This window comes from Gaeumannomyces tritici (genome assembly GCF_000145635.1).
Source record: "Gaeumannomyces tritici R3-111a-1 unplaced genomic scaffold supercont2.3, whole genome shotgun sequence".
NCBI classification, from domain to species: Eukaryota; Fungi; Ascomycota; class Sordariomycetes; order Magnaporthales; family Magnaporthaceae; genus Gaeumannomyces; species Gaeumannomyces tritici.
In genome coordinates, this window is record NW_008804547.1 from 6,249,648 (window position 1) to 6,271,383 (window position 21,736).

The following is a 21,736-nucleotide window of genomic DNA, read 5'->3' on the forward strand; positions in this document are numbered from 1 at the left end:
GCTCCCGCCCGCGCCCCCGCCGCCGCGGTGCCGCTGGTACGCGGCCTCGATCTTGAAGTTCTCGAGCATCTCGTGCAGCTCGCGCATGTACTTGCGCTCCGCCGAGCCGACGGCCTGCTCGGCCCTGCGCCACGACTCGGCGTCGGACAGCGCCGTCGACCGGATCAGATCCATGACCGCGTCCGTCGTCTCGATGGCTGCCACGGGCCCGGCCAGGAACCCCGACACGAGCCGCGCCGCCGCCGCCTGCGCCTGCTCCACCAGCGCCTGCCGGTTCGACTTCTTGCTCCGCGTTTGCGCCATCAACACCCGCACCTCCTGCTGCTGCACCTGGTGGTGGTGTAGGCCGTGCGGCCCCTCTGCTCCGTAGCCATGGTGGGTCTCGACCGCGTGCGCCGCGGCTGACGTTCGCGACTCTCGCTCGCGCATCTCGGCCCGTAGCCACTGGCACAGCTGCGAGGGTGGCATGTCGGCGTCTGGCGCGTCCTTACGCCCAGGAGTCTTGACCTTGACCATGTCCTGCTGCTTCACAATCACGTGCCAGTAGTGGCTGTCCTCTCTGTGTTTAGTGACCAACTCCTCGGGCGAGCGCGCGTCGCGCGCCAGCTCGGCCGATATGTCCTGCGCCCACAGCATCTGAAGCACGTCGATGCCCGCCGTCCGCAGCAGCGTCGGGTCGAAGCTAGCAACCAGCACATCGCACTTCCTCCGTGCGACGTCGTTAGCATCCTTGGTGCACTTGGACCCTGTCCCCGAGGACATCCTGCGGTTCCTGCGGTTCCTGTGGTTAGGCGGGGTTTTGGCCGTGCTTCCTGTACTTACGCGCTTCGGTATCGTGATGCCCTGGGCCTCCTCGGCGGCCCTCTTTCTGAGCTGGGCCTTGCTGGTGCCCGTCGTCGTGGTTACCTGGGCCAGCCGCTCCCAGGTGAAGCCGAATCCGACCGCGTGCCGCTCTTCAAAGTGAGTGCTGATCCGGGGCCGTTGCTCCTTGATTAGCGCGTCATACCTTCCGCCGGCCGCAAAGATCTCCTTGCTGCGCTTGTCAAACAGGCACGAGAACATGATGCCGCCCGCGAAGAACACCTCGTTCCAGCTCCAGAGGGGCACAATGAACATCTTGGTGCGCACGCCAAACCGCTTGCAGTATTCCGACATCTCCTTGAGGTGGGCCAGGGTGGGAGACAAGAGCTGGAAGTGGTTGGTGCGCTGGAAGATGGTTTTGAGCTGTGCCGACACCTTGCTGGGCGTATCTGCGGACAAGTATCTCAGCTTTAGTCACCGAGACATCCGAAGCGCCTCTCATATCCTGTGCTTACCTCTAAAGTCGAACTTCTGCAACTCGTCCACAGTGGTGGTCGACACGCCAGCGGATCGAAGCTCCGACTTGATCCTTGTCCAAGTCACACCCCTAATGTTGAGCTTGCTAAGCGTGTCGGCAACCTTGCGGGCAGCAGCCCGCTCGACGCCGCAGAAGTCGAAGATGTGCCGCAGCAGCTCCGAGTGGCTAACGTGGAAACACATCTGGCCGGAGGACAGCGACGGGAAGCTGGCGATGATCTCGTCCAGCACCTTGATGGCCTCGGCCTCCTTGAGCGCCAGGTCCAGCACGTCGTCCGTGACCACATCGAAGTGGGCCTCGCCGAACGTGTGCGGCTGGCCTCCGCTGGCCTTGTCGCGGAACACGGTGCCAAACGAGTACGAACGCGGCACCAGGGTCGATGAGGTGCACTTTGCCAGGACCCTGGCGTTGCCCATCATCAGATCGTACGGCATCTGGAGCAGGGCGCCGTGGCTGTCGACAACACGGACCGTGTTGCCTTGGATGTGGAGGGGCGAGGGCGGGTAGAGACCGCTTCTGGGCACCTCGACAGCGCCGTGACGGCGAAATATCGAGACAAGCGTGTCTTTGGCCGCGACGAGGCGCATGAGCTCGGCCGGCCCCTTGCTGACAATGCCCAGATCCCAGGTGTAGTCCTTGGTCTGGTCGATCGGCCTCTTGAAGAAAGCTGAGACGTAGTCGTAGTAGTCCAGGCTGTTTGGGTCTTCCAGGCTCGCCAGAACCTGCCTCATAGCATCGCCCTCCATCTCGACGGGAAGTATCCCGCTCCTGAGCAGCTCCGTGGCCGACGGTCTTGCTTCAGGCGAGTGCTTGACCAGCGAGAGCACAACCTGGCTCGGTTTCTTGTCCGTCGGGCGAAAGTCGGCGGGCAACGTCGGTGTGGCTCCCCGGAGCTTTTCAAAGACCATGGCCCGCTCCATTCCAAGCATAGGTGGGTAGCACATCTCGAAGAAGATGATTCCGAGAGCGTACATGTCACACTTGGAGGTGTATGTGCCCTTGGCTCCTGACCGGACCTCGGGGGCGAGGTAGGTCGAGGTGCCAATGCTCCGCGTCATGTCGCCCGCATCCATATCGGCCGCGGCCGAGTTCTTATCAACGGCGCGCATGCCGGCCGTGGCCAAGCCAAAGTCGCCGATCTTGACCATGTTAGTGCCGTCGGCGCCGACTTTGATGAAGATATTTTCGGGTTTCAGGTCTCGGTGGATGATGTTCAGAGCGTGGATATGCTGCATGCCCTCGAGCATCTGACGGAACAGTCGCCAAATCTCGTTTGTGTCGTCTGACAGGTTGTTCGCTATGAGGTCACGTAGCGTCTAGGAGGGAGGTGTGTTAGGTGGGCTTATAGTCAGAGAGAGTGAGCAGGAAGAGTACCAAAACGCTTACCCTCTTTTCGCAGTATTCCATCACAATGTAGATCATCTTCTGGATCGGCCGTTGGTGAAGACGCCTCTTGCGAGCGGCAAGCGCGCGGTCGGCGCTAGCCTCGGACCCGCTCACCTCGTCTCCAGAGTCATCTTCATCTTCATCATCCTCGCCGTCCTCGCCTTCTTCGTCGTCATCAGGCTCGCCCGAGCCTTTATCATCGTCATCGCCGTTTTCCGTGTCCGCATCGTCGTTGTCAGAATCGTACCCAAACTCGATGCCGTGCCGGCTCGACGAGATGAAGTCCAGCGCGCCGTGGCTAGGCCCAAGCTCGATCGAGGATCCTGCGTCGCGGGAAGAGATGTCTCCAGAGACGTGGTTACCCGAGGACTCGTCGCTTGACTCGAAGCCATCGACGATGATATCCTCGATCCACGCGCCGACGTATCGGACCACTGACGGATGGCTCATCCTGCTGAAGACGGAGATTTCGCTGACGACTGGCGTGAGGCTTTCGTCGGCACGTAGGCGGATCTTCTTGACGGCGTACGAAACGCTCTCTACAACGTTGCGTGCCTTGACGACTTCGCCAAACCCGCCCTTGCCAAGGCGGCTCTCTTCGATCCACTCGCGCGCCCACCGGGACGGAACTGCGGCGTTTTGGCTTACGGAGCCTCGCCGCGCTCGTAGTCCGGTATACCGCGGGACCGAGGGCGAATCAGAAAGCACATCTGGTGTGTCGTCGACCAGGACAGGGGCGTTGGTCGCCAAAAAGTGACTGGAAGAAAGGTCGAAAGCGCGTTTACGCTTGGCTGACTCTGCGCTGAAGAAGCTGGACACTAGCTCGTCCAGCTCGGGCGAGAGTGAGAGGGATGCCTTTAGGTCGTTGGGCGATTCATATCTCTGAGGAACGTCGAGACCAAAGACGGTCTGCAGGAACATGACACCAAAGTCCCAGATGTCCGTTTTCTGCGTGTAGTGCGGCTTTGCCGTGTTCGCAACCTCGGGGGCGAACCAGTAAGCTGACTTGGCCTCCCGCATCGACGGCACTGCCCGGGTGCTGAGGCAGATGTCGCGGATCTCCCTCTGGAAGCCTGCATCGGCCAGTTTGGGCGTGATGGAGCCGGTGGCGTCGCGGAACAGGAGAACGTTGCCGGGATGGATGCTCTTGTGGACGATGCCGTTGGTGTGTAGAAAGTTCAAACCCTCGAGCAGGTCCCTGGTCCAGCTTCGCACCTTGTCAATACTGATGTCACCTGCGATCTCGAGCAGGTCCTGGAGCGAGCCACGCTCGGCAAAAGGCATCAGGATGCTGACAAGCCAATCCGAGGAAGAGGCCCCATCCACTGAACCGTCGCCCCTCCTCTCCATCCGGAATTCCATAACGTCCAGGAGATTGCTGTGGCGATTCTTCTTGGCCTGCTCAAGCTGGGACTCGAGCAGCTGTAGCTGCTTCTTGAACTGGGCGGCATCCTTACCACCGGACTTAAGCTCGGCCTGTTTCAAGGCAAGATTTGGCCGGGCGAGGCCAACAGCGAGCACCGGGCGCACCAGATAGATGTTAGAAATGGCACCGGACCGGAAGAGTGTCCTTCCCACGACTGTGTTGAACCGCGAGTCGTTTCCGGCTGCGTCGACTAGCCTGCATGGCTGGTCGAAAACAATGGCGACAGCATCGGTCGCATCTTCAACTGCGCGGTCTGGAGGCATCTGGCTGCTCCTGTTCTTCTTGCGGATCTCCAGTTTCTTTGCGCGTTGACGGTTCATCTCATCCTCTACCCTGCTGCTCATGACGCGCTCTTCCTCCTTGGTCTCCTCGAGGCGCTTTTGCTCTTGACGGCGTCGCTCCTCCTCCGCCTGGCGAGCAAGCTCCGCCTCGTGGGCAGCACGCTCCTCCTCGAGGGATGGCAGCTCTAGTCCTTGAGCCTCGGCTTGGGCTGCCTCCTCGAGGATTTCCCTGATGCCCTCGACGAGGACATCGATCATGACATCCTCACGCTCGGCGAAGACCTTGGGCTCCCTCTCAACATACTTTTGTATCTTGAAGAAGGTGGACTCCCGCAGGCCGTCGCAGTCTTTGAGGGTTAGGATAGGGATTGACTTTGGATAGGTGGCAGTGAGGACAACGCCCAGCTTGAGGTTGACGTCGTTGTCAGAGGACGCCCTGATTCGAATGTCAAATCTAGGTTCCGTCTTCTTCCAGGCACCATGCGACTCCTTTGCTTCGAAAAGGTCGTCGGCGTAGACGGCCCGCAGCACCGTCAACTCCTCTTTCTGCATTTCTTCATACTGGGTAGTAGTCTTGGTTGGCCCACCGGCGGCCGGTTTGAGGCCGGGGAAGCTTTTGTCTTCATTGGTCTTGGTCCTGAGGCGCCGCTGCTGGCCGTGGGGGGCGGGTAGTTTGCCTGTCATTGTGACGAGGGCAGCTGCTGCTCATGGTCTGAACATGGGAAGTGTGTGTAGAGCGCTGGTCGATATCTCTCGTATCTTCAGATAGAAGATGGGCAAGGCTGTTAACGGTGAGTAGTAGCCTGCAAGGCTAGTCAACTATCAAGCGGGAGATCACAGCCTGGGCAGGCTGTGGCGACCTAGCACAGCGAAGGTGAGATCATTGTCTTTGTGGGTTTGATGAGTGAAACAGGTGTGGCTTGATGGAGGTGAAGGGAGGAGAACTTCTATGACTCCACGGTGTTGAGGACGCAGCCGCTTTCACTCACCATCTCCAAGGCGGCATGGCGGGGCAACAGACAGCTTGATTCCCTGATAGGTAGGGCTGATATCGATTTAGGCACGGTGCGGGGCAGCCCCGGCCCAGGCGAGCTGGACAGTGCCGGTTACAGTTGCTTGAGTTCGATTTACAGCGAACAGCAAAGCAGGCCATTGGGAAAGGAGAACAGAACGTTGGTTAAATGGCTGTGATTGGAAAATAAGAATTACAGAACATCTAGACATATCAAACATGGGAACAACACCACTCAGGCAGCGAGAACAGAGTTTGAATGAGACGCGAGCAAGAGCCTGAAGGAAGGAAAAGAATAAGGGGCTGTTTAGGAAGTGAGTGCGGATGAGCGTTTGTATATTTTGCAAACTCTAGACGTCCAGAGAATCATGATACACCGCCCTCCCCGGTTGATAGGCTAATGCGGGGCCTGCACAGAGCAGTCTGGCCCTATGCAGGATCGACGCATGTTTGCTGTTTTCGACTCGGAGCCAGTGACGTCCTGCAGGGCGGATGTATGGTGCGGGTTTGAACCTTGACAGGCGGCGGCCTGACAGTGTGAACCCACTTTACACCGTGACCGCACCGTGCCATTTTGCCGTGTCGCCTTGTTGTGTTGGTCCCGTTGGTCTCGACGCGCTCCGCAGCTGCGGGGCCATCAAGTAAACAATCGGGCTCAGCTCCAGCGCGACCAGGGCCACTGGACCCCTGCTCCTCGCCAGCACGCAGCGAAATCGACCACTCTTGGAAGCCTCAGCTTGACAACCCAGCAAACAACATTTTGGACGCACCGCAATATCGGTACAACAGCAGCCACATACATCTTCTTCCTTTTGGTACCCTGAATGTTTAGCAAACCCGACCCCTTCGAGCCACCACGACTGCAGCGTCCGGGGTAGAATGCTCGGCTGGATGTTGAATCGCGGCGGGCGCGCGTCAGAAGCTCCAGGTTGGTTCTGCCTCATCGTTGAAGGCCCTTTGCTTGGAACTGGCTGACCAAGTGTTCAACCGCCTTCAGATGACACCTTGGTCGACCAGCCAGACACGCCCGCTCCCGTCTTCGCCGCCCGGGCCCTGAAATCTGCTCTCTTCGGCACTCCAGCACCCGCCACGAGGTCGGAGAAGCCCAAGAAGCAGCCCCAACAACAACAGTCCGCCAACGCGCCAGCCCTAGGCACGCCCGCCAAACAGCGTCCCCAGAGCATCCTGCTCACCCCCGGCGTTGGCACGGCGCGTCGGAAGCGCGTGTCGTTTGGCAACGATGTCGCCCCCGCCGATGGCAAGAATGGGAGCAAGAGCGGCCTGCCAGACGACTGCCCGGGGAAGTTCCCCAGCCCCTGGGTGGCGCCCGCCCAAGCCGACGACAGCGAGGATTCGACAGCCGCCCGACGGCCCCGAACATCGCTGACCGAGAAGCTGGAAAACTCGCGCAAGTTCAAGCCACAACCCAGACAGCAAGATGCCGACGGCGACAGAACGAAGCCCAGCCAGGCCGCCTCCATCTTTACATCCACCAAGGACACAGCGGAGGAAAGGGCATCAGATTTGGCCGAGGCAATTTGGGAGGATAACGACGACCAGCCCGAAGCGTCTGACCGCGAGCGGGACGTCACAGTTGACCTGAACGAGCCGTGCTCGGGCTCGGGTCGCTTCTGGAAGGGCGAGTACACGCGATATCACGACGAGGCGCGCGCCGAGATGGAGAAGTTGGTCCGATACAAGAATTTGGCCAAGTCATACGCCAAAATCAAGGATGGTGAGGCACTGGAGTTGAACAAGCGTTTGCACGAGGAGCAGGCCAAGGTCGCTGCCATGGAAACCCAGGTCGCAGAGTTGACTCGTCGCATCGCGAAGAGTCACATGAATGGGGCCGGTGGTGGTGCCGATGACGGTGGGGATCAAGCCGAGATCCTCAGAGATCTTACCAGGCAGGCAACGCTAGCCACGCAGTATCGAGCCCAGGTTAAGGAGCTAGAGGCCATAATCAAGGAGGGTCAAGCAGCTGCTGCTGCCGGCTCTCCCGAGCCAGAGACCCCGAGGCGCAGGAACGGCAGCCGTGTCGTCTCACCGCGCTCGAACCAGGCTCTGATTGAGTCGCAGCGGCAGCTTAAGCGCGCTCGGGAGCAGGTCAGAGAGCTGGAGGGGCTCAAGTCGGACCTGCGGGCCGTGGAGAGACGCGTGGATGAGATGCAGTCGGCCAAAGAACGAGCTGAGGCGGAGCTGGACGAATCCAAGGCCAAGGCCAAAGATGCGGCAGCCAAATTAGCTGTTGTTGAGGATCGGGCCCGACGCAAGACCGAGGCTCTCGAGCAGCTGCAGGAGGACCACAGCAAACTCCGAGAGGAGTCTAGGAAAGTCGCCCGGGAAGCCAAGGCGGAGCTGAGGGCCAAAAACGAGGAGATAGCGAGGCTGAAGAAGGCCCTCGAGAGCAACAAAACAGATTCCATACCGGTGGCTCAGGAGCCATCGGAGCAGAGCGACGATGTCCTCACACCGTACACGCCGGGCCCTGCCGACGTGGACTGGACCGTCAACGTCACACAGATGGAGCTGGAACAGGGCACACCCATCAGGATGGTGGGCCGAAGGCACAAGGCTACGGAAGTGAGCCAGCCCGCGACGCCGCTGCGGGAGGAGCCGAGGACCAGGAGGCAGGCCAGAGCCGCGGTGGAAGTAACTTACGATGAACCGCCAAAGGCGCCTGCGGACGATGCGCCTATCGACTTGGACGACTCCACTCCAAGGCCGAGCCGGCGCGGGCCGAAGCTGGAAGACCGGCCCACAGAACGGCATCATCGAGCAAGTCGCAGGGTTGCAACTAATGATGAGGATGTCGGCAAGGAGGACTGGACTAGGCTCCTGGATCAGATCAAGCCGAACCTGGATACCACACAGCCTCCCGAACGGCACCAGCGGGCGAGCCGGCGGACTACAACGAGGTCCGATGCCCCGGAGGAGGTTAAGCCAACGGCGACACGCCATTTCAGGCGGTCCTCAGCGGCTGCGAGCGACGATGATGCATTGGGTGGCGGCGAGTCGAGCCTCCGGGAACGGCTTCGCTCGCATTCTCGCACGGCACAACGCTTCTTCACAGGCGCTGCAACAGGCACGACAACACGCTCGCGGCGCAGAAGAGATTCGGCCACGGGGCTGTCTGAGCGAGAGGAACAAGCCGAGGGTGCAGTTGCCCACGGCGACGATGACGATCTCTTCAAGCCCAAACCAGTGCGGCACTCGGTCGATGCGGGTGTACCGGCAGGGTCGACACCCCGCGCCCATCTCACGACCAGGAGGACATCGACATCCAGGCCCGTCAGCTCAGTGGAGCCGTCCTCGCGTCCTGCTGACGCCGAGCTGGACCGACGGACGACGCGAACGGCGCCCGCTGCAACAAACGGCCCCGTCACGGTGCCAAGCCGCCGTAGCGTAGATGAGGAGGAGCCGCAGATCGACCTGCTCTCGGATCGATTTGCGCGGCTCGGCGGTGCCGTCACGAAGCCTGCCCCGCGCGCCGAAGCCGCCGCCGACACTAGCATGGCTGCGACGGTTGGTAACACAACGCGGGGCACGACACTACCACCTGACCGACACGCGGCAGCGATGGCGCGGCTGCAGAAGCGGAGGGAGGAGAGGAGGCGGGCGCTGGACAAGGAGAACATCCGACCATGAGCTGGGTCGTGTGACTCGATATTTCTCTAGGAAACCTTGCAGCGTGGCATTGCTGGAGGCCTGGCATGGCTAGAGGGCTGGGATGTTCGCTGTCTTTTTCACTTCTATTTTGGCGAATTTTGGTTTGCTTGAAGGATGACATCGAGAAATGTTTTAGGATGGTCATGTTTCGCATTGTTTGGTGTTTGGAGTACTAGGCCAGCCATGGGAGGCGGGAGGCGGGAGGCGGATACTCCGCCTCACTGACGAGAATGGATACCTCGTGGGGTTGGAAGCATGTATGTACTGGCTTGCAGCATTTTATTCTTTTTTTGTCTTGGCTCGGGAAGATCTCGTGACTCGAGCTGTTGTCGGATATAGGCCAGGGGTTCATTTCTTGTCGATAGCTTCCCCTCATGTAGACATCTTAATGGCGAGCAGTGGTGGCATTCTGGCTTTTGCCCCTATTGGCCGCAGTACCATGCAGGGCGGCGCGTGACAGGCCCCAAGCACAGTCCCGCGGACCCCGATGCGATGCTGCAGTTGCATTTGCCGACTCGACTTGGGGTATTGCTGGGTTTGGCGCCTATGGGGAAGCCGTGCTTGGCTCGCCAAGACTTTCCGTACGAGTCGGACGAGCTGCCAGAGAGCTGCCTGGTGCTCGTGCCATTGTCAAACAATGCTGCCGTTTTTGACGTGGGCTGTGGGCATGTGGGAAAAGTACATAAAATGGGCTGCCGCTGGTGGTGAAATTGGGGTACTGTGAGTCCCGAGTACATGTAATTGTGAAGAAGAAAAGGACCCAAAAAGCAAGGCAAACCAGGGACCGAACTCCAAGTCGGCAAGCGTGCTCAGCTTAGCTCAACAGCCCCAAACTGTAATTTGACACCACCATGCTGGCCTCGCTACCACCACCAATCATCAGCCGCCCGCACGGCTACGACGACGACGACGACGGGATGGACCTGGAGGTCACGACAGAGGAGCGGGCGCTCGAGCGCGAGATCGCGGAGCTCGAGAGGCGGCTGGACAAGGCGCGGGCGGCGCGGCTGCACCAGCCACGGCGGCCCGACACTCCGCCCGCATCATCAAACGGCGACGCTGCGTCTGACTTGGCAGCGGCGCCGCAGCCGCAGCAGCAGCTCGCCGCGCCCCTGCCGCCGGCCACGCACTTCCTGCTACTACTGTCCGACTCGGCCCTGCCGCTGGGCGCCTTTGCCTTCTCGTCCGGGCTCGAGTCGTTCCTGGCGCACTCCCGGTCCCGCTCTTCTTCTGGCACTAAAAGCAGCAACAGCAGCAACAACCAGCAGCAGCAGCAGCACGACGCATTCGCGTCCTTCTTGCCCGCGTCCGTCTCGGCCTTCGCGTCGGCGTCGCTCCCCTTCGCGCTGGCCGCCCACCGCACGCCGCACCGCCTGTCGCGGCTCGACGACGCCCTCGACGCCACCGTCGTGTGCGCCGTCGGCCGCCGCGCCTCCGTCGCCCAGGGCCGCGCCCTGCTGTCCGTGTGGGAGCGGTGCTTCGCGCCGGCGCTGCAGGCCTCGCCCGCGTATGCCGCCGTGGCCTCGTTCGCCGCCGCCGTCAGGGCCGCACCACCACCACCACCACCACCATCCACTGCTGATGATGATGACGGCGACGACCCGACGCGGCTGCTGCTGCTGCTGCTGCCGCCCGCCGCGCACCTGGCCCCGCTGTTCGGCGCCGTGTGCCGCGCGGCCGGGCTGGGCGCGCGCGAGGCCGCGGCCGTGCTCGTGGTCGGCCACATCAAGGCGCTCGTGTCGGCCGCCGTGCGCGCCGGCGTGTTTGGCCCCTACCAGGCGCAGCGCCTGCTGGCGGGCGACCGCGTGCGCGAGCTCGTCGACGCCGCCGTGTGCCGCGAGTGGGACACGCCCGTCGAGCTGGCCGGCCAGACGGTGCCCGTCATGGACCTGTGGCTCGGCAGGCACGAGCTGCTGTACTCGCGCATTTTCAACAGCTAATGGGGGAGGGGTTTTCTTCGTCTCGTTTTCTTATGTCCGCCGCAAAAAAAAGTTCTTGATTTTTATGGTTCTTGGTATCATGATGCGAAACCCGCTCTAGAAATATGTTATATATACATACAGCATAACAGATAGCATAACAGTGCACACAATTTGGTTTTCGAGCATCACAAGCGTCCTCTATCATTATTGCCCAACCATCCCTGCCATCAGTCGTCGCTGTCGCTATCGTATGCGACTAGAGGCCCCGCTGCGGCCGCTGGTTTTGTGTGTGCAGACACCTTGACCCTAGCCGAGCTCAGCGCCGCCAGGGTACTGCTCGAGAAGATCCCAGGCTCCGCTTCCTCGGCGCCAAAGACGGCCTCCCTGGCCGGGACATGGCCGCCGTCCGCCTCAAGCAGAAGCTGCTGGTCCGACGGCTCCTCGGCCCCCGCCTCGTATCCCCTCCTGCCGACGGGGTTGACGGCGTGGGCGCCTCGGGCAAAGTGGACGTCGTCGGGCGCCTCGTACCCCTGCAGGCCGTACGAGCTCTCGACCTTGCGGCGCTTGCGGGCCTCGGGGTCGCGGCCCTCGATCTCAGCGACAAACTCGGCGGGCAGGGCGCGGCGGACGGCCTCGGCCGCCTGCTCCTCGACGCGGCGGGCCTCACGGGCCTGGGCCATGGGGTTGGGGTCGGCCGTGGCCCAGCGCACGTTGAGGATCTCGTTGTGGTCGAGCGACTGGTGGGCCATGGCCTCCCTCGCGAACTGGGCGTTGGCCTCGTTGGTGTAGGTGATGAAGGCGACGCCGCGCGTGTTGAGCACGCGGCAGCGCTCGACCTGCCCCCACTCGGCAAAGTGGCGCGCCACTACCTCCTCGATGTCGTCCGACACGTGGATGCGCCCGACGTAGATGGTGCGGTTCTGCCGCATGAAGGAGCCCACGCCGCCCATATCGTCGCGGTAGTCGGAGAACTTGTCGCGCCCAAAGCAGTCGACGTTGGGGCTAAAGAGGTCGTGCAGCGTCGGCAGCCGGTGCAGGTACTCGCAGTCCTGGCCCTTGTGGCACACGCCGCGCGCGAAGAAGAGGCAGAAGAAGGAGCCCGTGACCTGGTCTGCCCGCGTGTAGCCCGAGTCCCTGGCGACATGGCAGCGGCCCTTTGCTGCGGTTTGCGACGAGTACTTGTCCTCGCGGTCGCCACCAGACCACTTGTTGTACCTAAAGTGAGCTAAGTGTTAGCAGGGATCTTGGGAGCGAAATGTCTGTCTGAGGGGGAATGCGAAGATGTACCAGATGTTGAAGGTTGTGCCCGTCTGTGGTGGCGGTTCCGACTTGACAAGGGCTGGGTCAATTTGCGGCCTTGCTGGGCGCTTCTTCTTGACGCGTATTATCTTCTTGACCTTTTTGTTCCCACTGGGCGCATCTGTTGCTCCGTCTGTGCTGGTCGGAACCAGCGCCGTGGCCTCGGCCGACTGTCTCTCTTCTGTATCGGACATTGCTCTGTGGTGTCAAGCTGGTGGAGCAGATGGCGGATGGAGATTCTAGACAACGAATTGACGGCGACGCAGTTGTCGCGTTTGGAAATCCCGCCAGCGCGGCTTGTGGAGAAAGGATTAGTCACGCCATGCACGGGCCCGTTTTCTCTCGTTGACGACCCAGATGCTGGCTGAAATTTTGGCGGTGAGATCAAGTGTGGCTGTCGAGGTTCCCGCTCGCCACACGGCCAGAAATTCTGCCGCTCCAGTCGCGGGGTCAATCAGGAAGAGCTGCTTCCTGAGCGAGTGCAGAGCCGGAGCTGTTCCGTCAACCTGCTTCAAGCAATTCCAAAAATCCTGCCAGCATCGAGCGGTTTGCACATAGGGGCAAACCCGGGCGCTGTTTGCTATCTTCTTAGTGTGCGTCGCAGGACTTCCTGCAACAAGCCTGCCCAAGATGGTGAACATCACGGATAAGATCAAGGAGTGCGTCGCCTGCTCCACCTGTGCCAATCCCTGCCCGCGCTCACTGCTGAACCCAAGCTAAGCTCGCATCACGAACCCTGGCAGGATTGAAGATGAGATGAGGAAGACCCAGAGTAAGAAAGTTCCCAAGTGTCATACCTATTTCGTACTCTGTCTAACATTTTGTCAATCTAGAGAACAAGGCGACTGGTATGTCCTGGTGCTCATGCCTGGCTGTGATTAAGGGGTGCCCCTGAACGGCCCGCCCATCGCCAACTTACCCGTCAGCCATACTCACTCCGTTGATGTCTCGTCAACCCAGAATATCATCTTGGTCTTCTCAAGGGGTAGGCGCTGCCTTATGCATTCCCTTGATTCCTTTTCCCTCTGCATATGGTCCGCTCACACTGCATCCTCACAGCAAACTTGCCCGGCTCCGCGCCCAACTGCTGGAGCCCGGCCCTGGCGGAGGCGGTGGTCCGGGTTCCGGCTTCGATGTAAGCAAAAGTGGTGACGCAAGGATATCACTGGTTGGCTTCCCGTCCGTCGGAAAGTCCACTTTCCTGTCAAAGGTCACCAAGACGAGATCTGAGGTTGCCGCCTACGCCTTCACCACTCTCACAGCCATCCCAGGCGTTCTCGAGTATGGCGGCGCCGAGATCCAGCTTCTCGATCTGCCCGGAATTATCGAGGGCGCCTCCGAGGGCAAGGGCCGTGGTAGGCAGGTTATCTCGGCCGCCAAGACGAGCGACATGATCCTCATGATACTCGACGCAACCAAGAAGGCGGAGCAGAGGGCGCTGCTCGAGGCCGAGTTAGAGGCCGTCGGCATCCGCTTGAACCGGGAGCCACCGTAAGACCCGGCTATTTGATAATTCCCGTGCTGTCTTGTCGAGCCGAGACTGATGCTTGGTTTCAGAAATATCTACCTCAAGGTGAAGAAAGCTGGCGGCATGAAGATCACGTTCCAGTCACCACCCAAGCGGATGGACGAGAAGTTGATTTACAACATCTTGCGCGACTACAAAATCCTGAACTGCGAGGTGCTGGTCCGCGACGAGAATGCCACCGTCGACGACCTGATCGATGTCGTCATGAAGGACCATCGCAAATACATCAGGGTATGCCCACTGCGTGCCTACCCCTCCGATGGTGTAGATGCGACGACCGTTCCTCTCTGCACGCGCCCTTATGTGCTAATCGAATCGAAACAGTGTCTCTATGTTTACAACAAGATCGACAGCGTCTCACTCGACTTCCTGGACCAGCTGGCGCGCGAGCCGCATACGGTGGTCATGAGCTGCGAGCTCGACCTGGGCATCCAGGACGTCGTCGACCGCTGCTGGAAGGAGCTGTCGCTGATCCGCATCTACACCAAGCGCAAGGGCAACGACCCGGACTTCAGCGAGGCCCTCATCGTGCGCAACAAGAGCACCATCGAGGACGTCTGCGACCGCATCCACCGCACCCTCAAGGAGACGTTCAAATATGCTCTCGTGTGGGGTGCCAGCGCTAGACATGTGCCTCAGCGTGTCGGCCTTGGGCACTTGGTCGCCGACGAGGATGTCGTGTACATCGTCAGTGGGTGGAAGGCATGATGGTCCGCTCCCGTCCAACCGAAAACATGAGAAATGCGTCATAAAGGTAATGAGAGACCCAGTCATCAATCTATTCCATTAGAAGTGTGGTCATCAAGTCGTGTCGTTACCAAACTTCCCAAGAAACCGGTCCCAGAGGACATCCGTGATAACCTTCCCGTACCATATCCAGCAAAAGATGTCTCATGTCCTGCGTAATCTGCTGCGAACCAGAAAAAGCTATCCAATCTGGAAAGTCGTCAGACAGCGAGAAGCGCCGAGGGGCTTTCAAGAAACATTCTGCTTCGCCGAAATCAGGGAAGACAAAAAGAAAATGAAGATAGAGAAAGACACAGGCAGAAGAGGAACAAAACAGAAGAAAAAAACAATGACGAAAAGAGGACTAGCAACCGAGCCCCACGAGAACGCCGCAAATCCGGATGTTGATCATGATCCCTTTCCTGGGTCAAGACAAGTCGTGAGTGGTACAGATGGGGGGAGAAGACCACCCCGCGCAAGCCAACGCGGGCACGGGGGAGACCCTCTCGGTGGCATTAGTGGGTAGTTTGAAGGCAGTGAAGGGAGATCAACGATTCTCAGATGGCGGCTGTCTCCTTGACGGTCGAGGTTGGTGACGGGACGGGCTTGGCGCCGAAGAGACCGTCGCCGCTGCCACTCAGCTTCTTAGACGAGGCCTGGGCGAAGAGGGACTTTGGCTTGGCCCTGTAGGAGAAGTCGGGTTAGAGGAGCTGGCCTTGGGGCGGGGATTCAAGGGCGATGCTTGCTTACTTTCCGACCTGCTTGTTGCGGTAGGCGTTGAGCTTGGCGCTGCACGGGCTCATGATATTATCCGAGGGGGAGATGTACTGGTTGGTCCTACGGAGGTGTTGTCTTGTCAGTATCGACTGCCGCACACTCTTTCTGCCGGGGGAAGGCGGGCGGACGGGATGGCGGCGTACTTCTCCTCCTCCATCTTGGAGGCCAGGACCTGGCGGTGGTAGTCCATGCTCTTAAGGTTGGGCTTGTCGGCCGTCGAGGCGTCGACGGTGGCCATGGGGGCGTTGACGTCCCTGGCGGCCAGGACGTTCTGTGGTGCGGCGGCAGCGGTGGACATGGTGTTTTGTGCGGGCGTGACCGGGCGACGTGACGTAGGTCGGTCGTTCTCGTCGAGCAGGAGCAATAGCTTGTGATTTCTGATGCGCGCGGGCGTATATATTGGTTTCTATGCAGAGATGTTGGCGAAGAAGAGGCGGTTCAGGCAGCTGGGCTTGGGGTGATGGCGATGGTATCTTGCTTGCTTTCGTTCTTCGGTGGGGGGAGGGGGTGGCAGTGAATCTCGGAGTCCGGAAAGTTGGAGAAGGACGGAAGGGCTGCAGCTCATTTAATATCGAAACGCTCCACCGCGACAAGACTCAGCTCGGTAAACAGATTCCCTAGCCTGGCAATTGGCGGGGCAACGGGTAGCGGCAGCTGCCCAACGACTCAGAGCGGCGGTTTGGTGGACCCACTCCCGCCGACGCGGCCCCTGCAGCGCTCAATAACAGGATCGGAGAAGCCGCGCTGCGAAACGTCAGGCAGAGCTGTTGAGAGTGGAGAGAAAAAAAAAAAAACATGCAAGTGGAAAGCCGGATGGCATGCAGCTGCAGCTACCCAACGCGGCTGCTGCGTCTCTGCACGCTAAAGAAGCCATGGGTTCCCGGCCGGCAGCCGTGCGACGGCTCACAGGAATGCCCCCCCCCCGGGCAGCCGTGCACGAGGCATGAAGATGCGAATGTGGTTTTTGTTTGTTTGGCCTGGTTTGCATGAACAGGGCCCACCCAACAAACAACGTCGTTCGCCAGCCACCACCGCAGCCCGCGCCCGCCAGCCAACCGCTCTCAACTGCGCTGGGGCTGAGGAAACCTCGAGTCACAGAATGAAAAAAAAAGGGAGTCACTCGTGAAATTAGGGGCCGTCTTCTAGACTGCTTATTGTCATTTATGAAACCGCCCATGTTGAATCAGGTGCTTGTGGGTAAATGCAATTATGTGGGCATGTAAGTGGCTTGCTTTTATCAGCCATTCCCACTTCCTGGCCACTGCTGGCCTCCGTCCAGGGAGAGGCTTGGGTTCAGTGGTCCAAGGGCGGAAGCCGCAGTCGGACCTTCTCCGCCACGATGTTCCACTTCTCCTCATTGAACTCGCCAGCGAGACCGTAAGCAACCTCCCTCCATTTCCATGTAGAACTGGACAGAATCCTTCACTTTACCCAGGGGTGGCCCATTGAATTGCCACATGATCTCCTTGTCATTCTCGTAGGCCAAACCGATGGACGCCTTGATGAAGGGGACAGTGACTGGGGGCAGCCTTTAGGCCTCGTGATACTGCGGACTCTGAAGGTCAAGGGAAACTTGGCCGATGTTTTGAGGACCTAGTCTTTTATACATGCTTCGATCGAGGCTTGGGCGCCCTAGCCGTGCACGATGCTCATTGTCGCTTCGTCCATAGCATCGACACTCCGTGGAGCTTGGTTGGCGGGCCCTGCGACAACGCTTGCAGCGGCACTTCCTCCATGCCGGGTGTTGCGGTTTTGGCTAGTGTTGCTGCGGCGCTTCTGGCAGTGTCTTGCTTTGCTTGGTCTTGTCGTCGCTCAGCGGATCTAGAGTCGAAAGACCGGCATGGGTATGGCGATTGCCGAGTTTGGGGGTCTCTACCAAGTACCGGGTCCATGAGAATGGTACGATCTCATAGGCCCCAGGCCGGAATCTACTCTTGAAATAGAAGGTTGCGAAACTCAACATTGAGACAAGCGAAAGGATAGGAGAGTGCCCATCAGCTTCCTCGTTATGGAGAGTAAACTGCCAATAGCTCGTGATCCTTGCTGGGGCCCTGGGCAAGCTGCCATGGCATGCACAGGTGGTGAAGAAGAAAAGGGGCGAAAACCATCAATTTCCCCGGAGCGCACGCCTCCATACCAAGCTTGCCCCTCCTTTCCTCGATGCGAGCTTGTGGCACTGTAACTGCTCCTGGTTCACTCTCTGCCCCGGACCTCAAAGGCGACGAGAGACCTGATGGTCTCCCATATCCCCCCGTCGAAACCCGCCGGCCCCTAGGCAAGCTCTCGGTACTGGGCCTGTAGCTCCCACAGGATGTAGCCTTCGACATTGGGGAGGATACCGCCACATGGCCTGTAGCTCCCGAGGGCCCAGAGAACGCCGACGACCCGCCCCTCGACTTCATTCTCGTCCAGAATCCACATTTTCACCTCCTCGAACGACTCCTTTTTAATCCCGACCCCTAACCATTTGGGATTGCTTGACGGCTTTTCCAACATCCATGTTTCCATGTACTTCCGGATAGCGGCGACCCCGTTGTGGCCATGATCGATTTGGTTCGTCATCGGGTCATACGACAGCCCATACAGTATTGCTGGTCGCTCCTCGACTCCAGTGCAGATTAGTGGGACGATGAGTGCCATTTTGTCCGTTGAGGGGTGGCGAGCCGGGCTTAAGTAGCCGCTGGGGAAGGTGGTACTATGGGATGCTTTGCATGAGGGCGATGTAAAGGCCTGTTCTAGTATCTGAAAGGAGAAAGGTGCTAATTATGTATTTGCAGCACAAGCACATTTCACCAACGTTTTTGCCAGTGAATCAACTTTTACCAACATTTCTGTCAGTGAATCAACTTTACCAACGTTTCTGCCAGCGAATCAACTTTACATCGTGTAAAATGTAAAACCGCACAGCAGAAAATGAAACCAAAAGAAATGAACATAAAATCACTTGTCACAAACGAAGTCTTCCGCTAATACCGGATTGGCCTTCCACAGAGCCTGTTACTGTGCGGTGAATGCACCTTATATTTATGAGAAGATACAATGACAATCCTCGACCAACGGCGGGAGAAGCTCAGTAGTTAACGGGGAACCAGTATATAGAGTCCGAGGGTCTCCCTCCCTCACCCGATCCTTGAGCCTTAGGGGCACAGGTCTATCAAGCGTCCCATCTACTGCATACACTACCTCTTTGCAACAGCACTCGTTTCCGTAATAAATGCTAGGGAACATGGCGCGACGACTTCGGTACTACCTAGTGTGCCACCATTCCTTACGAAGGCCAATGGGCTTGGAACTCAGTTCTCCGGGCTCACAGCTACTAACCGTTTTCTCGGCTCCACTTGGCTTTAAACCTCCTGATCCCCCAAGATCTGCTAATACATAAGCAGCAGCTCTTTGCGAATGGGCATCACGACATCATCCAAAAGCGCGCGAATCTCCAGAGGATGCCGCCCAAGCCCGGACCCCTCAGCTCGCCCGAGACAGGTCTGACCTTCAAGGCGGCGCTGGGGTCGTTGGGATTTCTAAGCCGGGTGAAGGCAGGTGACTAGTTTGGCACCCCCTTACTTCAGCTCTGCATGTGGGCTTGGATGGCAGCCGCGCCTCTGCCCCGTGCTAGATATTCCGTGTTGCCGCATCGCAGGCGAGTCCATGTGGCTGCTTCGGCTGGCTGGGACTGGTAAACTCCTCGATGGGCGACTGCATTGTGGCGTCGGAACGGTAGGAACTGGTGTTTGGGTTCTAGTGGTTTTGGGGTTGGGTTGTTATCAGTCATCGCTTGGCTGGTGGGTTGCCAGTGCAGCGATGGTTTATTGTTTAAAGTCTTTAGAGCTTGGAGCCGCTGTCTGCCCACACGCTTGATGTGGGGCTGTTACGGATGGCGAGCCCAATGTGCACCGCTTTTAACCTTTTACAATTCGCTCCTTTCTCCTTTGGTGTGTTACCGTGAATGGGTAAGGTTGGCAAACTGTCCTTGAGGAGCCGCCTCTTAGATTATGAAACTCGTACAGCATTACTAACGTAACAGCAAAGGCTGACAAACAAGATGCGGCAGTGAAATTTGGATAGGATTCATTAGAGCTCTGGGCCAAAGCCAGGCTCGAACGACCCGAGCAATGGTTATATGCTCGTTCGAACTCGCTATCAAGATCAAGGTCTGTGTCGGACACGGTCGCAAGCCCACTTGAAGGAAGTACTTGTTGCACTTCACACAGCCCACCGCGAGCACCGAGCCCCGGCGGACTTTCAGCGCAGCATCTTTCCGACCGCCCCCTAGGCCTGGCCAGGTACCATAGGCCGATGGTTCGGGAGCGGAGGCTAGTGCTCGGTAGTTATTCTTCCGGGCACTAGCATATAGAGCCCCAGGGCTTCCCACCTTCACCACTTCTTCTAGCCTTTAAAGGTCTATCAAGTAGCCAGTCAACCGCATGCTCCTTTGCAACAACAGAAACTCGACCCTTCAGCTACGGATGCTGGAATCCTACCGCACATGCAGGTGGGGTTTCACGGCGTCGATGCAAAGCACCGACAAGGATATGGAGCGCTGGACGTAGCTGATCATAGGCCGGTTCTTGGAGTGCCTGGTCCAAGGCAGCAAGGCCATGAATAAGAGAACACTGATCACGATGGCAATTCACTCAGGGGACATGGAATGCTGCGAGATTCTCATGGAGTTGGGAGCAGGCCCGGATTAGCAGAGCTTTGGGGGAGGAAAAACAGCATTGATGGAAACGGCTTGTAAGAGAATGGGGGAGCTGTGCGCTCGCTTCGTGAGTATGTATGCGAATATTCATTTGGAATATGAAGATGGGAAGACGGCGCTATCGTGGGCTGCCCTATGTGGTACCCCAGAAATGTGTGGACTCCTTCTGGATCACCAAGCAGATATCGAATCAAGGGACCGGCGAGGACGGACCCCGCTATGGTGGGCGGCGTACACGGGCATGGACGAGAACTGCAGGCTACTTTTGGCTCGCGGCGCCAGTGCCCACTCAACGGATGACGATGGTTGCAGTGTGGCTTCTGCCGGTGCAAAGGGGTACGGGGACCAGGAGTCGAAGGAATGCATAGCTAGGCTGATGCTCGGTTGTGGTGCGAGGCACATTCCAGGCTTTGTGGCGGAAAAGGCAGGATCGGGTGAGGAGTAAAAGGACGAACTTGAACGGAGGATTAGATAAAGTAAGGTTGACACAAGTCTGCGCCGAAGGGGTGGGAATACCGCGATAGGGGCGCGATGGACGTGTTTTGCATAACATCCAAATGGACAAAGTATGTCAAGGCCTAAAAATAGGAATAAAACTGACGAGCGTGGAGGCGAGGCGAGTAATGACCACGCCTAATTAAAGTCGGGATCTACCTGTCAAGTCCCACGCGAGAGTGGAGCCTGTGCTGATCAAACGCTTGTACGTCGATGCCATAGATAGATCCCGGTAACTAACAGGGTTCACCTAACCAGCCAGCTGCCTGGGTGCTGGGTAATACCTATCTTTATATGGGTGGTGCAAACAGAAAAGGGTTCGCTTGGCATAAAGACTACTATCCAAAAACAAAATAAACCTTACCGACTTGGGAATACCTTCAAGGCCAAGATCAGGCCGGGGTAAATCCCCCCCACGCACAGGCTGTCTGGCCCACCATCAAACATGGGGCCCTGTAGAGTAGCAGTTCGCGATGGCCTGGGGCTCTGCGGACATACCCGCTCGGGCTTGCCCAAAGTTAGCACAGTTGTAGGTAGCCGCAATGGGCGCAGCCCAGATGTTTCGTTTCACCGTTTTCCCGGAGCAAGGAATGTGAGCTAAAAAAGAATGGAAATGATGGTAGCGGTGGTCAAGAAGCCAAGACACTCGAAAGCGGCATTCTGTTCACCCCAGTGGCGGGCATGACATCAGTCCCAGCACAGCCGCCGAGGACAGCAGCCCGCGTCTTGTAGATGCAGCGTGGCAAAGGTATATTAAAACGTCCGCATCTCCCCCGACGGTGGCGACTCTCCATCTCTTGCCCACCATCCAAGAGCAAGACACAAAAAAGCCGAACACACGCTCAGCTCTCTCCCGCCAACACCACCACATCACAGGTGCAACCAGCAGCCATGGCATCCACCCGGAGAAAGCAGTCACAGGACATGGCCGCCGATGCGGGCCCCGAGTTCCCACCACCCGCATACATCAGCATCCCGCTCAACAGCCCCGACCCGGGCGCGTACAAGACCCCGACCACCAACACCAACACCAACCGCCACCCCGCCTTCCCCGCCAGCCACTACGGCCACCTCCCCGCCCTGCCGCCGGCGCCGGCGCAGCGGCCCACCAGCGTGGGCTACGGCGTGCTGCGGCTTCTGTGCGGGCTCGCGGGCGTGTCCCTCGTGGCGCTCGCGA

The 21,736-nt window shown here is 58.9% G+C and overlaps 9 protein-coding genes across 9 annotated transcripts in view; 5 read left to right on the top strand and 4 right to left on the bottom strand.

Moving 5' to 3' along the window:
- On the bottom strand, positions 1 to 5,525 carry GGTG_07205 (PEK/GCN2 protein kinase; the record flags this gene model as incomplete). Its single annotated transcript, XM_009225029.1, has 4 exons — positions 2,726 to 5,525; positions 1,317 to 2,655; positions 823 to 1,250; positions 1 to 702 (listed from the first exon to the last, which is right to left on the bottom strand). Coding segments are annotated over exons 1-4 (4,860 nt in total), but the record flags the coding sequence as incomplete, so codon positions are not given.
- A 624-nt stretch (positions 5,526 to 6,149) lies between these two features.
- GGTG_07206 (hypothetical protein) lies at positions 6,150 to 9,526 on the top strand. The gene is made up of 2 exons (XM_009225030.1): positions 6,150 to 6,372; positions 6,442 to 9,526. The coding sequence occupies exons 1-2, from the start codon at positions 6,324 to 6,326 to the stop codon at positions 9,090 to 9,092; spliced, it is 2,700 nt and encodes an 899-aa protein (XP_009223294.1). The 5' UTR covers positions 6,150 to 6,323; the 3' UTR covers positions 9,093 to 9,526.
- A 215-nt stretch (positions 9,527 to 9,741) lies between these two features.
- GGTG_07207 (hypothetical protein) lies at positions 9,742 to 11,220 on the top strand. The gene has a single exon (XM_009225031.1). The coding sequence runs from the start codon at positions 9,965 to 9,967 to the stop codon at positions 11,051 to 11,053; it is 1,089 nt and encodes a 362-aa protein (XP_009223295.1). The 5' UTR covers positions 9,742 to 9,964; the 3' UTR covers positions 11,054 to 11,220.
- Positions 11,097 to 12,610, bottom strand: GGTG_07208 (pre-mRNA-splicing factor CWC2). The gene is made up of 2 exons (XM_009225032.1): positions 12,323 to 12,610; positions 11,097 to 12,250 (listed from the first exon to the last, which is right to left on the bottom strand). Exons 1-2 carry the CDS (start codon positions 12,526 to 12,528, stop codon positions 11,263 to 11,265), a joined length of 1,194 nt encoding a protein of 397 aa, XP_009223296.1. The 5' UTR covers positions 12,529 to 12,610; the 3' UTR covers positions 11,097 to 11,262.
- A 115-nt stretch (positions 12,611 to 12,725) lies between these two features.
- On the top strand, positions 12,726 to 15,976 carry GGTG_07209 (GTP-binding protein 1). Its single transcript, XM_009225033.1, has 7 exons — positions 12,726 to 12,993; positions 13,078 to 13,106; positions 13,168 to 13,182; positions 13,295 to 13,319; positions 13,394 to 13,825; positions 13,892 to 14,093; positions 14,187 to 15,976. The coding sequence occupies exons 1-7, from the start codon at positions 12,965 to 12,967 to the stop codon at positions 14,568 to 14,570; spliced, it is 1,116 nt and encodes a 371-aa protein (XP_009223297.1). The 5' UTR covers positions 12,726 to 12,964; the 3' UTR covers positions 14,571 to 15,976.
- On the bottom strand, positions 14,589 to 15,926 carry GGTG_07210 (hypothetical protein). The gene is made up of 3 exons (XM_009225034.1): positions 15,509 to 15,926; positions 15,339 to 15,425; positions 14,589 to 15,272 (listed from the first exon to the last, which is right to left on the bottom strand). Exons 1-3 carry the CDS (start codon positions 15,661 to 15,663, stop codon positions 15,146 to 15,148), a joined length of 369 nt encoding a protein of 122 aa, XP_009223298.1. The 5' UTR covers positions 15,664 to 15,926; the 3' UTR covers positions 14,589 to 15,145.
- A 1,660-nt stretch (positions 15,977 to 17,636) lies between the features above and the next one.
- Positions 17,637 to 18,005, bottom strand: GGTG_07211 (hypothetical protein; the record flags this gene model as incomplete). Its single annotated transcript, XM_009225035.1, has 1 exon — positions 17,637 to 18,005. The coding sequence occupies one exon, from the start codon at positions 18,003 to 18,005 to the stop codon at positions 17,637 to 17,639; it is 369 nt and encodes a 122-aa protein (XP_009223299.1).
- A 2,210-nt stretch (positions 18,006 to 20,215) lies between these two features.
- On the top strand, positions 20,216 to 20,509 carry GGTG_07212 (hypothetical protein; the record flags this gene model as incomplete). The annotated part of the gene is made up of 1 exon (XM_009225036.1): positions 20,216 to 20,509. One exon carries the CDS (start codon positions 20,216 to 20,218, stop codon positions 20,507 to 20,509), a length of 294 nt encoding a protein of 97 aa, XP_009223300.1.
- An 820-nt stretch (positions 20,510 to 21,329) lies between these two features.
- Positions 21,330 to 21,736, top strand: part of GGTG_07213 (hypothetical protein) — a 1,276-nt gene continuing 869 nt past the window's right edge. Inside the window, exon 1 of the mRNA XM_009225037.1 lies at positions 21,330 to 21,698. Within this exon, the coding sequence (XP_009223301.1) occupies positions 21,451 to 21,698 (248 nt within the window). The 5' untranslated portion in view covers positions 21,330 to 21,450. The remainder of the gene's footprint in view (positions 21,699 to 21,736) is intronic.

What these genes read in the sequence shown, in the direction of transcription:
- GGTG_07206 (XM_009225030.1), top strand. Translation starts at nt 6,324, where the DNA reads ATGCTCGGCTGGATGTTGAATCGCGGCGGGCGCGCGTCAGAAGCTCCA. An exon ending in GCGCGCGTCAGAAGCTCCAG is followed by an intron (nt 6,373 to 6,441) that starts GTTGGTTCTGCC and finishes AACCGCCTTCAG; the next exon opens with ATGACACCTTGGTCGACCAG.
- GGTG_07207 (XM_009225031.1), top strand. Translation starts at nt 9,965, where the DNA reads ATGCTGGCCTCGCTACCACCACCAATCATCAGCCGCCCGCACGGCTAC.
- GGTG_07208 (XM_009225032.1), bottom strand. Translation starts at nt 12,528, where the DNA reads ATGTCCGATACAGAAGAGAGACAGTCGGCCGAGGCCACGGCGCTGGTT. An exon ending in GGCACAACCTTCAACATCTG is followed by an intron (nt 12,251 to 12,322) that starts GTACATCTTCGC and finishes AGCTCACTTTAG; the next exon opens with GTACAACAAGTGGTCTGGTG.
- GGTG_07209 (XM_009225033.1), top strand. Translation starts at nt 12,965, where the DNA reads ATGGTGAACATCACGGATAAGATCAAGGA. An exon ending in ATCACGGATAAGATCAAGGA is followed by an intron (nt 12,994 to 13,077) that starts GTGCGTCGCCTG and finishes GAACCCTGGCAG; the next exon opens with GATTGAAGATGAGATGAGGA. An exon ending in ACCATCGCAAATACATCAGG is followed by an intron (nt 14,094 to 14,186) that starts GTATGCCCACTG and finishes GAATCGAAACAG; the next exon opens with TGTCTCTATGTTTACAACAA.
- GGTG_07210 (XM_009225034.1), bottom strand. Translation starts at nt 15,663, where the DNA reads ATGTCCACCGCTGCCGCCGCACCACAGAACGTCCTGGCCGCCAGGGAC. An exon ending in TCCAAGATGGAGGAGGAGAA is followed by an intron (nt 15,426 to 15,508) that starts GTACGCCGCCAT and finishes ACACCTCCGTAG; the next exon opens with GACCAACCAGTACATCTCCC. An exon ending in CGCAACAAGCAGGTCGGAAA is followed by an intron (nt 15,273 to 15,338) that starts GTAAGCAAGCAT and finishes CTTCTCCTACAG; the next exon opens with GGCCAAGCCAAAGTCCCTCT.